Source organism: Siniperca chuatsi, linkage group LG9 (assembly GCF_020085105.1).
Source record: "Siniperca chuatsi isolate FFG_IHB_CAS linkage group LG9, ASM2008510v1, whole genome shotgun sequence".
Lineage (NCBI taxonomy): Eukaryota > Metazoa > Chordata > Actinopteri > Centrarchiformes > Sinipercidae > Siniperca > Siniperca chuatsi.
Genome location: NC_058050.1, coordinates 25,832,782 through 25,846,924, shown reverse-complemented (window position 1 = coordinate 25,846,924; position 14,143 = coordinate 25,832,782). Strand labels below are relative to the sequence as shown.

Below are 14,143 nucleotides of genomic sequence, written 5' to 3'. Positions count from 1 at the left end.
ACACAATAACACTTATTAAAATTTTTAAGGTTTTATTAAAATGTTTCTCTATTAATATATTATACATTAAAGGCATTAGACTTAAATCTCAGATAGAGCTCAGTGGTACAACAATATAAAAGGCAACAACAACAACATGGTTGCATCATGAGGGGTTGGCATCGATGTAGGGTTACAAAGAACAGTGTTATTGTCTAACAAGTATGTTACATCATCTATAAAAACATTTTGGTTGACAGCTGGTATCTCTAGCATCCATCAACATGTATATAATATTGCACTTAACATTGGCATGAGACATAATCACTACATGGAGAATGTAAACACTAAGAGCTTATTCTGCAGAGTGTAACATTACAGACTGTTTTGATAGAAATGTAACAGATCTTAGTGACTCCTGTTATTGTGTGCTGTGCATTTCTATCTGGAACACTGAAGAGGTTTCACGCAGACTGAACGAGCCCTGATTTAAAGTTGAAAGAGAACACCCTGTTGGTCCAAGACGGTTTAAGTTGACACAACTCTTATTTGTTTTAGTGTTCACTACAGTATGTGCTCATTGAAATGTCTGAACTTGCATGTGTTTCTATGATTAAAACTGATTTTCTCTGTGGCTATGTGATTAATTTGTTGTATCAGTAAAATATCTTTCAAAGACAATTTCTAAGAATTCTCTACATCCTTAAGGCGTGGATGTAGATGGAGTTACTTTAATAGAAGAAGTTCTTTTACCTCAACAAATGTTATGCATAAATGGGTAGTTATTTTTTTAAGGCTTAATTTAAATTGGAACACTTTTCTTAGTGTATTAGTGGAATCCGATGCGTAAAGCCTTATTCTTTACCATGGTGAACTTGCTGACAAACACCTTGGCGAAGGCGGGATCCACCAGGTAGCAGTAAGACTTGCTGACAGAGGGCGGTGGCTCTGCAAGCGTCACCGGGGGCTGCAGCTGGAGAGAGGCAGCAGAGGGGGAAAGAAACTGGGAGGCTCGCATCACGTAATCCACCAGCCGCCGATACTGCTGCTCTGACAGACGCTCACGAACACCGTCACCCTGAGGAACGACAGACAGATGATTACCAGTACACTGGTCCTGATGAAGTTAAATCTGCTGCAGGTGCTGTGCAATCATGTGCCATCAAGGACACATGATGGAGTGATTTGTAAAAGTATTAACATATTAACCTGGAAATGTGCAAAAATATTGCTTAATCAAGGTTCAGTCATTTTTGTACAGAGACTAGGAAGCAATTAGACTTCAGATATAGGTGTTGTCTAATTTAAATGGAATGCTTTCAATCATAACACAAAAAATACCATAGCATCTCTCCCTTTTTAACTGTAGATGTGGCACATAATATATTGACAATCAGCCTGTGTAAACATTGTATAAATTCGACACGGTATAATTCTTCTTTGATACATTTCCAAATCAATATTATTGTTTTGTACCATGTGACACCTGTGCAGCTTCATTACGCTCAGTTTTAGAGTCTCACCTCTGTGTCGCTGGCTACTGTGTGCTGCTGTAAGGTGAGGGTGAGGTGGCCCTGCTGTCCTGGCTCCTGCTGACACTCCACCTGCAGAGGACAGGAGGTTTAACATTCACTGTCTGCACAGCTAAAGAAAGGTTCATTTGACTGATACAGGAGCTGTTTTTCCACTCTGGGGAGATTTCTGTTATGTGGAACATAACTTTTCTTCTTGACTACTGTCACTTACCTCTGTGATGGGGAAGGCCTGCTGCTGGGTGTCCTCACTGAGGCTGACCACAAACAGCACCTCAGAGGTGAGGAGCAGACAGCCAGCATGCTCCTGACCTGACCCACTCACAATGGTCACTTGCAGGGCCATGTGGAGCTCCGGCCGCCCCAGAGACTGGAGCATCTTCCTGTGGTCAGAGAGCAGAGCAAGCAGGGAGGGATGTACGTTATAAACATGCTATGACATACACAATACTCTATTTATTTAGGGGGAATTCTAACTTTACATACATCTTATAAATAAGGCCTTTGTAATGTTATGCTTAATCAACACCTACGTACTGCAGGCAACAATCACATACACATAACTTCCCCTGCATGCGTGCGTCTATATACACACGCATAATGGCAGGCCTCCTAACTTCAGATACACAGTTTCTCTATTAACACAAGACCACACAAAGTGCCCAACTAACCTCAACACACACAAACAAGTGGCCATACGTGTCTGCATACATCCTGTAATTTACATTTCTCCATGTTCTCTGTATGGTTCCTATTACACAAATGTTAGATAGGGAAATGTGTGTGCAGGGACTGAAGTCTTCAGTCATGTTTCTCTGACAGTGTGTTTACTTTGGAAGGCAGGTGTTCAAATTGCAGAGCAGATGTTGAAGCAGCCACAGTAGGGGCAGTTTGGTTCTGTTCAGTGTTACTCTGCTCAAACAGTCTGACCCCTCAAGTGTCTGGGCTACCTGTAGTAGTAAAAATAATTGATGGACGCCTGATGGAAACCAGTTTGACTGCAATGCAGCATGAATAAAGCCACAGGGGAGCATTATCTCAGTCTTCGTGTATTTTTATCTTTTTTTTCCGTCTTCCTCTAACATTAGCGCAGCATACTGCTAACCCCTTTGGGTGATGACAACTAAAGTGGAATGTCCTAAAGAAATATAGTATCTCAAATTTGGCCTCTTTCCTCATGGCAGTTGACAGTCGACACTGACTGCTATTAGAAGTAAATGTTTGATAGCTATGGAAACCAAACTAAATTGCGGAAAATTCATTATAAAATGCCATAAATGCTTTTTCTACAGCTCCTGATAACCTTCTGGAGACAGAGGGCTCTTATAAATTTTTATGATAATATTAAGTGTTCCACTGAGAGAGCATACTGGAATCTTTGAAACACTCAGATCTGATGCAGTGCTGTCGATACAGCCACGCTTCAAGCCATATTTTTACAACGCAGGACCCAAAGGTAACCTTCTGCTTGGCACAAAATGCGACCTTTGTAAACCGAGTCTCCCCCAACCTCCAAACCATTCCAGCACACAGAGGAAGGTGTTCCTCCTCCATCTGATGGTACTGGGAAACATTTCTGGATAGACTCATAGTTAAACAACAAGAACAATTTCTAGCTGGCGGCTTTGGCAGAGTGCTTATAAAAACCTTTTAACATGGCTTGATGAGAACAAGGGAGGGCAGGCTGGCTACCATGTGTGGGATCAAGGTCAAACATCTTTCCAGGCTTTTTTTTCTGGAAAGTGGGTAATGAACCCTCCAAGGTTTTTTTTAAACAAGACAGCAAAAATGATGAGAGGTAAGGGGGAGGAAAAGAACGGCAGATCCTGGAGAGAGTCCAAGAAAAGCAAAGGCGAGAACACATGTCCCACATCTAACGAATAGCTGGACGAAAGTAAAGGAGGAGCATGCAGGAATAATAAATGGCTCCGGGGGTCGTACCAGACATATTTAAGGTGGCTGTTTGGGGCCTGAGCTGACTTATCCTCTTTAGGCAGGTACAGTTGTTTAGGAAGCTGCCACAGGCCTGCTCCATGAAGGATCCCTGTTAGAAGAGACACAAAGACAAATATACAGACAGTCAGCATCAGCATAACTGTCTCAAGTTTCGTCTTCTGTGTTTCACAGTGTTGTGGATTATGTACATGCATTTAAATACAATGTGCATTTACATCGACAAGGCAGACTGGTGCCATTCTCACTTAAATCTTACTCCAAGCTGATACATTAGACACTTGATGAAAAAAGACATGTGAGTGTGCATTATTCCATATTCTGGTCAAAAAAAACAAAAACCCCACATGATTAGGACAGGCTCTGTGTGCACATGTCAGAGTGAGTTCATAACCCATGTGTGTGTGGTCAGTTTTCCTTCATCCCACTCTAGCTGTCAGCAGAGCAGCAGCAGCGGGCCAGTGAAGTCATCAAGTAGTTAAAACAGAGCCATAAAGAACACAGTGAGATCCATTAATGATGTCACTGCAGTGGTACTCTGCAATGCTGCTCAACTCTGAGTGGGTGTTTGCAAGTGTGCGTGTGTGTGTGTAGGTATATCCATGTGTTTCATAAGACAGGATGAAGTGCGACAGAATTATGGCACAAATCAATGCAGTTGATCCGCATATATTACCAGCAGATTGAGTTTTTTTGTTGTCAGGGTGAGTGTCGATGTGTATGCTGGTCAGTCAGTGTGTGTCTTGCAGCGTGGCTTTGTGTGCACTGACGAGCATCCACGTGGATCCACATGTATATGTAATAGGTTTGTGTGTGTGTGTTTGTGTTCTGCTGAGCTCAGAGGATCAGAGCCAGGCCCCAGGGAGTCACTGCTCTTATACAGAGCTGTTGGTAACCTCATTGGTAGTTTATGTGCTGTAGCCAAGACCTGCTCCTCAACCCCCACCCCCTATCTTTTACCCCCAATAAAACACAAACTAACTCCAAAGACCTTAACTGCCAGTATATGCAAGTGTTTGTGCATGTATGATCAGGCACATGAGAGTGTGTGTGTGTGTGTGTGTGTGCGCGCCAGGGGGTCTTTCAGCAGTTCTCTCCTGGGTCCTGCACTACTGAAGGCCTGGCCTAATAAACACTTGGCTTCTGGCTGGAGCCAAGAGGAGAGAAGGGGAGAAATTGTCCATTCAATGATAGATTTATGATTTTCTTGACTTCACTGACTCTAATTCATATACTGTATGTGTTTATTAGAATATTGTTGCCTAAGGCTCCTTGGAAAGTTGTACATAAGACCTATTTGTTGAGTTGTGTTAAATTTGAGACCTTGCTGCATGGCTGAATCTCTCTTTACACTTCAGTTTACTGCTGTGTGGCAGTGATAATGTGCTTGCGTGTTAAGGACATAAAAGTTAGCATCTCTACAGGCCAAATTGTTCATTCTTTTGTTAATGTAATTTAAATTACTTTAGGTTAAATTAACAAAAATATTTCAAACACATACTCTGTGCTAGATATTTCCCCACAAAATGATGGAGCATGTTGCCAGACATGACAACATAAAAAAAGCTATTAGCTTTCCATGGTCCTAGAAGTTCTTAAACTCAGTTGGTATCCAAAATGGGTTAGTCATGTCTGTGTTATTGTTTTGAATCATGCTCTAATTATGCTTTAATTTTCCTGTGTTTTGTGTGTTTGTGAACCACAGGAAAACCAAGAGGGCTGTTATAATAAACAAAACTAATCAGGCTTTAATGACCAAAAGCCCTGCAACACAGCTTCTGAACAGCCCTACAAAAAGGAAAAAACACGATGAATTCATTCAACATGCTGTTATCTTTGAACATGCTGAACTCACCATATCCAGTCTGGGACACCAGTTCAGCTGCTCCTCCAATGGGCTTGGTGAAAACCCCCACAATGCCTTTCCCCACTCCAGAGATGACCCCTTTGGCTTTGCTACCAGCTGAGCTCTGCATCTCCCAGTTCCTTTGGAAGTTCTGCATGGGCTGGTCCACGATGCCTGCTATTGCTCCTGAAAGATCAAGGAAAAGGTTGTTGTTCTTTATTATTGTGCTTTGTTAAATCAAAACTAAATGAGGGAATTACAATGACAAAATACAAGATGCACACAGAATTCAAGATATCTTTTGTGGACAAAAAAGGGGCAAGCCCTCTTAGTGATTTCACTTCACTGGCACATGGGAAACAGAGTTAGACACACAGAATCCAACATGTCATAAATGGGACTCACACAGGAATTCAGACATTGCTTTTGCCCTACAGAAAATATCTGACCATTCATTTCATGTATGACACAGATGTTGTTATCGACAGTGCATCTCAGGAATTATAATCCTCTGTAACCCAGAGAGATGTGAGCAGCTGTTTGGTTTCAATGACAATATGCTGTGTGTGTCTTTGAGTCTGATTTGAGACAGACTTGAGTTTTACTGCCCTCTAGGTGTTTATTTAGTCCCTGCTGTGCTGTCTCCACTGCTTGGTCTCATAGCTCTCTCTAACTGTGCACACCACAGTGTGCATGCCTCTTTTAGCTAATGCCAGTGGACAGTGGGTGAAATGTGTGTGGGCAGAACAGGTTTCCATACATATCCAGTGACCTGATGTTAAAAGGAAGAGAGATCCTTTATAGGGTATGATGAAAAGTAATAAAACTAAATAAAAGTACATATATTTATTGCTAACTTCAAACATAACAGTATTTCTTGGGATTGTAATGACTCACGCAGGAACAGATTTGGATAATTCAACTAAATTCTGATATTTAGAGGGGTGATGACAAAAATATTACTGCAATGTGCTGCTGTATTACTAACTAGGAATTTAGCAAAAGCCTTATAAATGATGATTACATGAGAGGCATTTGAGTCTGTGTGTGTGTGCATCCCCACATACCTAACAAGCTAATGCCAAGTCGTGACAGCCCCTGCCTCAGTCCGTCTCCGAGGCTCTCTGGTAGCTGGCGTCTCCACTCCTCCTGCCTGGTGTAATGCTCTTCATCCAGAGACAGACGGTCCATGTTCCTGGCCAGGCTCGTTGCTAAATTGGTAATGGATGTCAGCGTGCCTAAACACAAACGTGACATGTTCAAACTCAATGTTCGGAGTTTGCAGTGACATCATAAACACTGCCAGTAAGTGAAGAGGGGTGGTGAAGGTCATTATAGTGCCTCAAATTAATGAATCATTCCAAGATTAAAACAGTGAAATTGTGTGAAAAGAAATGCATCATGTTCAAAATAAATTTATTTGGAGGATTAATTAAGTTTCTTGCTTAAGGATCCTTTGACACCTCTGCACACATAGGGACAGATAAAGCTTGAGGTATACAGTAATTGCTGTTTGACTTTCCTTACAGATAATGATGATTCATGTGCTGTCAGCCATGTTTGCCAAAAACCAAAACTGTTCATCACACAGCTCAAAGTTTATTTAATAAATGTGGTGCTAGTCATCACTGCGTGTTGACAACTGAAACGGTATTTATCAGATAATATATGTGTTGTATCAGTCTGAGAATTAAGCTACAACTTAAAATTTTTAGTCCACAAATACAAATGTGCATGCAACATTTTTGTGCTGTACAATGAACAAAAACATTATGAACGTGTTACCTTTTGAGATATGTTTGACGAAGGAGGTGGTCCCTCTGGACACCCCACTGACAAAGGCTCCAGGCCCGCGGGTCAGACCCTCATATGGCAGCCGGAAGAAGTCAGACACGCCGTTACCGATGCTCCGCACCAGGCTGGCAGGACTGCCCAGGATCTCCAAAGATCCCACCACCCAACCTGAGACAGAGTGACAACCACAGCACAGGATGCTTGTCAATAATACTCGTTATATTATTATAATTAATCATGTACTTTTTGATAGTGTGTAATCAATGTAATGCTGGGAGATTTGGCTTATACTCATTTATCAGCAGTGTCTGAAATATTTTTTTTCTTTTCATGATGTGTAGCCACACAGAGGTTTTACAACCTGGTGCCTTCAATCTCCATTTCCTCTATGCTACAGAAGTTCTTAGCATAGAGTTGCTGCTAACTAGACACCTTTCTGTTTTCTCTTTCAGTTTGGCTTTACAAGAAAAACTTGGACTGGAAGCAAATATTGAAATAAATAAACTTTAACTGTATTATTTTTGGAGGTAGCCACAATAATGTTATAACACAATTTACAGAACATACTGTATAATCCCACAGTAATTTTTTAGACTGCTACAATGACTTTTGTATTCAACAGAAATAAAAAGAAATACATCTGGAACACCTGCTTTTAGGAGGAACATTCCACATACAAGCCCCTTGAGTAAACTGATTTTCACTGTCCTCTACTTGCCAAAAGCAGTTTAGAGTGGGAGGCTCTCCCATCTAAACATTTTACAGAATTACTTAAAAAATGTTCTTACATCATGCTCATGTGTTTAGCATTGTGTTAATTCTATCAGAATGTTTTTCTCAACAATACAAAGATTCACAAACGCATGCACACAATCACATGTACACTCCAGCACACAGACATACACACTCCTGCATGAAATCATACATGTGCCACAGTAAGATTTACAGCCTCCTACTAACTCACCTCTCTCATTCAACCATAGAGTCCCCTTCAGATGGCACGGCTCATTGATATTTATGCACTGACAATTGCATCACAAAAATCAAATAGCCATTTCTCAAAACGCCAGACCCTGCTCTGCTCTTATTCTCCGTCAATTTGCACTTGAGTGATGGACTCTAATGGTAGGAAACCAACTCCAGTGGGACCTAGTGGTCGTTTTGCTTCACATGCTCTTCCAGTTGTGGTTTTGGTAAAGCAAAAAGTCCTGACAGGAGCTGATGTTTACAGGGCTGAGTCATGCTTTTAAACACACACATACATACGCATATACTGGAGTGTATGCATAGATAGCGTACGCCTTTTATTATCCATATGTCCATAAGTCTTTGCATGTGTTTGTGTGTGGATTTATGCCTGTGGGTGTATGTGTGATCACAGTGCCGTACATCCTAATACTAATCAGTGCCAGAATGCAATGCTTCCCGGTGCCCCTCACTCCATGATGACTCAGGAAGAGGAGAACGTGGTGAGGTGACGTGTTGAAATACGAGCAGAAATGAGAGCTCTAACGAGAGACAGCGGGAAGGAAGTGTCCGTCCAGAACTGTGATTTCTGATGTAGAAATGACTGGGTTAAATCAGAACATGTGTGGAGGCTTTGACTAGACAGGAGGACAACGCAGGAGAGAGGTACAGAGCCATTTATAGGGCCTGATAAGTCAGACTTAGACCTGGTGGCCGTTCACAGATTATCCATAACGTACTGCCTACGCACATGAGTCATCAGTCAAACCTCATGATTAAACAGTAAATTATGACACTGAGAGAATCTAAATCTTTTTTAAGCCTCCAGTGATTCAGATTTTGCTTCCTGTAGCTCTACAGTTTTACTGCACTTTCTGTCACAAAACAATGGGAGCCCTTGAGTGCAATCATTTCACAGCTCAACTCGAGACTTAGTGAGAATAAATTGTGTAATTTTTCACTTGAGCACACATCCTGTTATTCGGATACAGATTGTAAATCTGTGTCCCTGTAGTGCAATATTATCAGTCAGTATATGAAAACACAAGCTGGCTTGAAGGACCATTTGTTGTATGGTGTGAATAATGTGACAGCAGGTGAATATGAGGCATTTGAGAGAGAAAGAAGTTGTGCGACTACCTACCAGCTCTGAAGAGGGCTCCGGCAGCATAGTGCATGGCTAGAGCGTGGACTAGCTGTCTGGCTGTGGTGCACAGCGGCCCTCTCTCAAACAGGGAGAAAGAGAGAGGAGTGTGGTCTGAAGCGATGTACAACTTCAGGGAGGCATGGATGCTGACCAACAGGTTGACCGGCTGGATGGTCAGCCTCTGCAACCGCACAGGGTGGACCAACGCCTGCACCGACTGAAGCACCTGGAAGAAATGTAATAGTTTTAGTATTGAGATAAGAGAGTAATGACCACAAATAACACTAATGAACATCTTGTGATATACAGGACAGACATGAGTTCCTTAATGGGAATAGCTTAATAATGGCTGAATTAGTATACAATAATCATGAGAAACCATTTTCTGCCATGCAGTAAAATTATGTGACATATTATCATCTATTCCTGTCAAAAGTATTATTTAAGCATCAGATGATATGAAGATGATGACATGAAGGTATCGTAAGCGCATTAATCTTTTACGGAACTGTGGATCACACTGTTGTGAAAAAATCATGCCGAAAAAATGAAGGATCTACCTGCTAAATTTTAGCCACAGTGTAACCATTTTTAAAACAATAGAAATGTGACTTTCATTTATTAATTAAATACTGCTCCAAAATAAGCAGACCTCATTCATAGGCATGCTGATAACCATAATGAGGTTGGATGCTGCTTCCTGTATGTCTGGCCCGAGCTAAATGCACCACTGTGGTAATAATGTTATGAGAATGCAGTGACTAAACCAGAAAACATTCAGCCTCATCAGTACCTAAATAAAAACATTACGTTATGAATAGTGCACCTGTTCAGGGAGGGTGGGGGCTGATCCAAACTCTCTACTCCGCTGGGTCACTGCTGTGGCTGAGGCTGAGGCCATGGCACTGTCAGGGATGTAGGTGTGGAACAGGGTCTTAATGTAGTAAACAAAGGTGTCTTCAAGGTAGACTCTGGCAGGCTGGAGCTGGAAGGTGACCTGAGGAGAAAGCACACAACTCTTATGAGAACTGTTGATTCATGATTATTACGAAAGGAATAAATGGACTTGGACACACAGATTACCGGTCATCTCATAAGAGGGGGACGGCTTTCAAATGTCTGAGGAATTTAGTCTTTTTTGACATGAGCTAAAATGCAGTCGTAAAACAATTTTAAACTGTGTTATTTTGTTAAATAATTTACTAAAAAAGACAAAATTTTCTGATGAATATTAATGTCTCTGAGCAAAATCTTTATGGTAGCATGTTGCTAAGTGACTGGTAAGGTGGTTGCTCGAGTTTGCTATGTGATTGCAGTGAGTCAGAGAGGTAGCACTAATATATGTTTAATAGCAGAAGTGTGCTGATAAAAAACTGAAAAATAGAAAAATAAATTATGTTCAGGTTATGAAAGTGACAGCAGTAGAGTACTCAGGTCTACCTTGCAAAAGAGATCTGATCTCAATGAGACTACCCATTTTAACAAAGGTTATAAATAATATGCACTATTATGTGCTTGTCTACTGTGACAAAGAAAATGCAAATACGAAGAAGAATGAATCCAACCTCCTCCACAGTGTATCTGTCCCCAGCCAGCACCATCCTCAGCTGCAGGAAACAAGAGCGTTTGAACTCCTCCAGGGCTTCAGGAGTCTCAGTGGGGTTGGCATCGCTGCTCCACGGACCCCCGGGCTCAGCTCCCCCTCTCTGATCCTGGCACAGCAGCACGGGGAAGTGGAAACTTGCTCGGTTATACAGCTGGTTGTCTACTTGCAGACTGGAGCAGTAGACTTCGATCAGAGAGGCGTCAGGCATCAGAGTAGGGATGGGTGCTGCGCCCATGCCAGGGTCAACTACCAGCTCCGGAGGCAGGGAGGTGGGTGCTGGCGCCAGGCTGAGGAGCAGCTTGGTCAACGTGAGTCTCAGCAGCTCCACAGAACCAGAGGGACTGGTGATGTCATCACTCAACACCACACTGGCTTCACTCAGGAGGACTCTAAAGGACAGCTTGGAAGACCTGAAACAAAACAGAAGTCATTAATGTGAAAGTATTATATACTGAAATAAATAAAGGACTGTAATGGTTTGCACCGATACCATGTCTAACAATCGTTTAGGCTGTCATAGGTTTAGTTCCCCCTTATTACTGTCGATAAGCAAGAAAACATCTCCATCTTAAACATAACTTAAGTCTAAACTAAGTAGTTGTGTTATGATTCAGATGATTTGTAGAGGATAACGAGAGACCAAACTCATTCATCTTGTGCTGAATTTCCTACCACCAGAGCACATTAACAAAGATCACTGAATGATGTAATTTGTTTACATTTACCTAATATGTCATTATATTAATTTCCTGTTTTGCCAAAATGACAAAGCAGATATGTGTTGATGTAATGGAAAAAAGCTGTAATACCATGTTCTACTGTAGTAATTTCACTCATGACAACACAAGAAGGTTTTATTGCCCTCCTGTGGTGAAAATGATGCTTGTTTCTTCATGTTTGGAGTCTGGTAACAACTGCTGCATGAAAACATTGCTGTTAACAATAATCATAAAGCTATTTGAAGTGAACCCAATAAAAGGCACACGGATAGATACCTTGAGGTTAGGAAGAACAACATGCACAGATGATTTCTTATGGTTCAAATATGTAGGGAGCATAAAACAACAATAAAACCACTGCCTGTGCACACATACCTGCTGTGCTGGTTGATTACAGCGTCCACGCTGCCCTCTGGTGCCAGAGACAGAACCAGGGTGCCTTTCTCATACTCCATGTTGATGTAGAGACAGCCAAAGCCTGGCAGGAACACCACCTGAGCAACAACAGAATACAGATCTGTGGTGAGACAGATCAATACACTTGAATACTCTCTATGGATAGAGAGTGTTGCACATGCTCATTTTCACCTTAAATAAACTTTGAGGAGGTAACTTAACTCATTCATAGCTGAGCGGTCTTTACACTGTTCTTTGTATGTGTGTTTCAGAGCATACATGTGTCTGACTTTAACCTCCACCACTCCAGGTTCAGAGTGATCAGCCCCTCATGTGACGAAAGGAAGCTGATCATGCAGAACGCTTTGCTGCGCAGTCATAATAAATCCAACCTTTGACCTCTCACCCCTACCACAGACTCAGACCTCACAGTAACCAGAGATACACAGCCTCAACCTCAACCTCAACCTGCAGCAGGCTAGACACAACACCAAACATTACACACACTGCTCCTTAACATCTTGCTAACCTCACACTACTAAACTGACCAAACCAAAAATACTGGCTGACTAGCTACTTAACTCCAGTGGGTATTCACACACACACCTACACACACAAAACACAAACTATTGAACTAAAGCTGCTTTCTAAAAAAAAAGGGGGAAATGTTTTAAATATGTGCACTGAACCTTACATTTGATAAACATTCCCCTAAATGTATTCATGTACTGTAACAGTGTAGCCATGCAAAACATGGCATTTTTGATACTATATATGAGAAAACATTTTTTTCCAAATATAAAGCTAGTTTTGGGAAAATATAAAGACAGTTAAAGTGGATTACATCCTCCCATCACATATCTGGCTGTTATTAGTCAGTTAATTAAAAACATCAACTATGAGCCTGTGATGGGACTATTCTCCTTGGTGCTGCTAACACATGATAAACTCTGGCTCCACCTAACTGCCAATTCCAGTAACAGTGGGAGCTGTGACGATGAGTTCTATAATGTACTGTACAGTCAGTAGTAATTAAGAAAGTAAGATCTCATAAAGAGCGCTTGAGGGCAATCTTTGTGTTGATAAGTGCTGATGAGAATTTTGAGAAGAGGGATGATGGAAAGAAAATGTTATATTCCTACACTAACTGATTAAAATCAAAAAGGGAAATATACTGAAAAATTTAGTGTTGAGAGGTGTGACATCCCCTCACACCTGAGACAAAATCCTGACATCTTTACACCTCACCTTACCTACGTGCATGCTTTTACCTGAGTGCCGGGGCAGTTGATATCTATGGGATCAGTCCAGTCGGTGGAGTTGTGGTCTGAGGTGGTTTTCAACAGCAGTGTGGGCAGCATCTCTTTCTGCCTGCACTCGGGGAAACTGGAAAAGTGGTGATAGAGCTCATGGTGCAGGGAGCAATTAGCAGGCAGAGGACGGCAGTACACCTCAGTCCTTGGAGTTTCTATAGATTATAAGAGGAAAAAGTAAACAAATAGTAGTATAAGTAGTATAATAGTATAAGACGGGTGGAAAGGGGAAGGAAGGGAATGGGATGAGATGAGATAACAGGAGAGGAAACAAGTCCAGTCCAGTCGGGCCTTTCCCTACCTACCTTTGACATTTTCCTTTAGCAGCAGTGGGATAGGACACTTGTTATGGATCAGCATGCGAGGACAGGGGTCCTCATTCAGAATGATGTATGTCACCCCAAGGTGCTCCTGATATGTCAGTACTATGCTTCTACAAAACACAGAGAAAAACATAAATAAACAAAGTCCATAAATAAACTGTCCACCGACCGCTCATATCCCAACCGCTTCTAACCACACACCAATAAGAGTTCACACACCCACCAACATGTCAAACGTCATATTACAATGTCCATTTGCAAATCACTGAGGTGCATCCATGGGCAGAGCTAACCTAAGCCAGGCATTGACACACTGACACTGTGTGTGTGTGTGTGTGTGTCCATATTTGTGTTTCTATTTACGTATGTGTGTTTGGCTGCATGTTACATTTGCACACAGTAAATGAGAGCCAAGCTGGCCAGTCAAACACCAGAACACAAGGATGTATCTCAAGAAAAATATATACTCATTGGCCAATACACTGTACGTACTCTGTACCCTGTGTTTTTGGCAATAGGAAGATGAAATAGTTTTTTACTAGGGCTAAGTTAAGAGAAAAAGACACAAG

The 14,143-nt window shown here is 41.6% G+C and overlaps 1 protein-coding gene across 14 annotated transcripts in view; it reads right to left on the bottom strand.

Annotated features, from left to right (window-relative positions):
- Positions 1–15: 15 nt before the first annotated feature.
- LOC122881231 (vacuolar protein sorting-associated protein 13B-like) overlaps positions 16–14,143 on the bottom strand; it is a 332,781-nt gene continuing 318,653 nt past the window's right edge. For all 14 annotated transcript variants that reach the window (XM_044207125.1, XM_044207131.1, XM_044207136.1 and 11 more), the window contains 13 exons: positions 13,557–13,684; positions 13,210–13,406; positions 11,918–12,036; positions 10,783–11,233; positions 10,044–10,214; positions 9,215–9,443; positions 7,096–7,272; positions 6,378–6,548; positions 5,320–5,496; positions 3,453–3,555; positions 1,726–1,894; positions 1,503–1,583; positions 16–1,057 (listed from right to left, as the gene is read on the bottom strand). In XM_044207125.1, the coding sequence (XP_044063060.1) occupies positions 809–1,057; positions 1,503–1,583; positions 1,726–1,894; positions 3,453–3,555; positions 5,320–5,496; positions 6,378–6,548; positions 7,096–7,272; positions 9,215–9,443; positions 10,044–10,214; positions 10,783–11,233; positions 11,918–12,036; positions 13,210–13,406; positions 13,557–13,684 (2,422 nt within the window). In that variant the 3' untranslated portion in view covers positions 16–808. The remainder of the gene's footprint in view (positions 1,058–1,502; positions 1,584–1,725; positions 1,895–3,452; positions 3,556–5,319; positions 5,497–6,377; positions 6,549–7,095; positions 7,273–9,214; positions 9,444–10,043; positions 10,215–10,782; positions 11,234–11,917; positions 12,037–13,209; positions 13,407–13,556; positions 13,685–14,143) is intronic.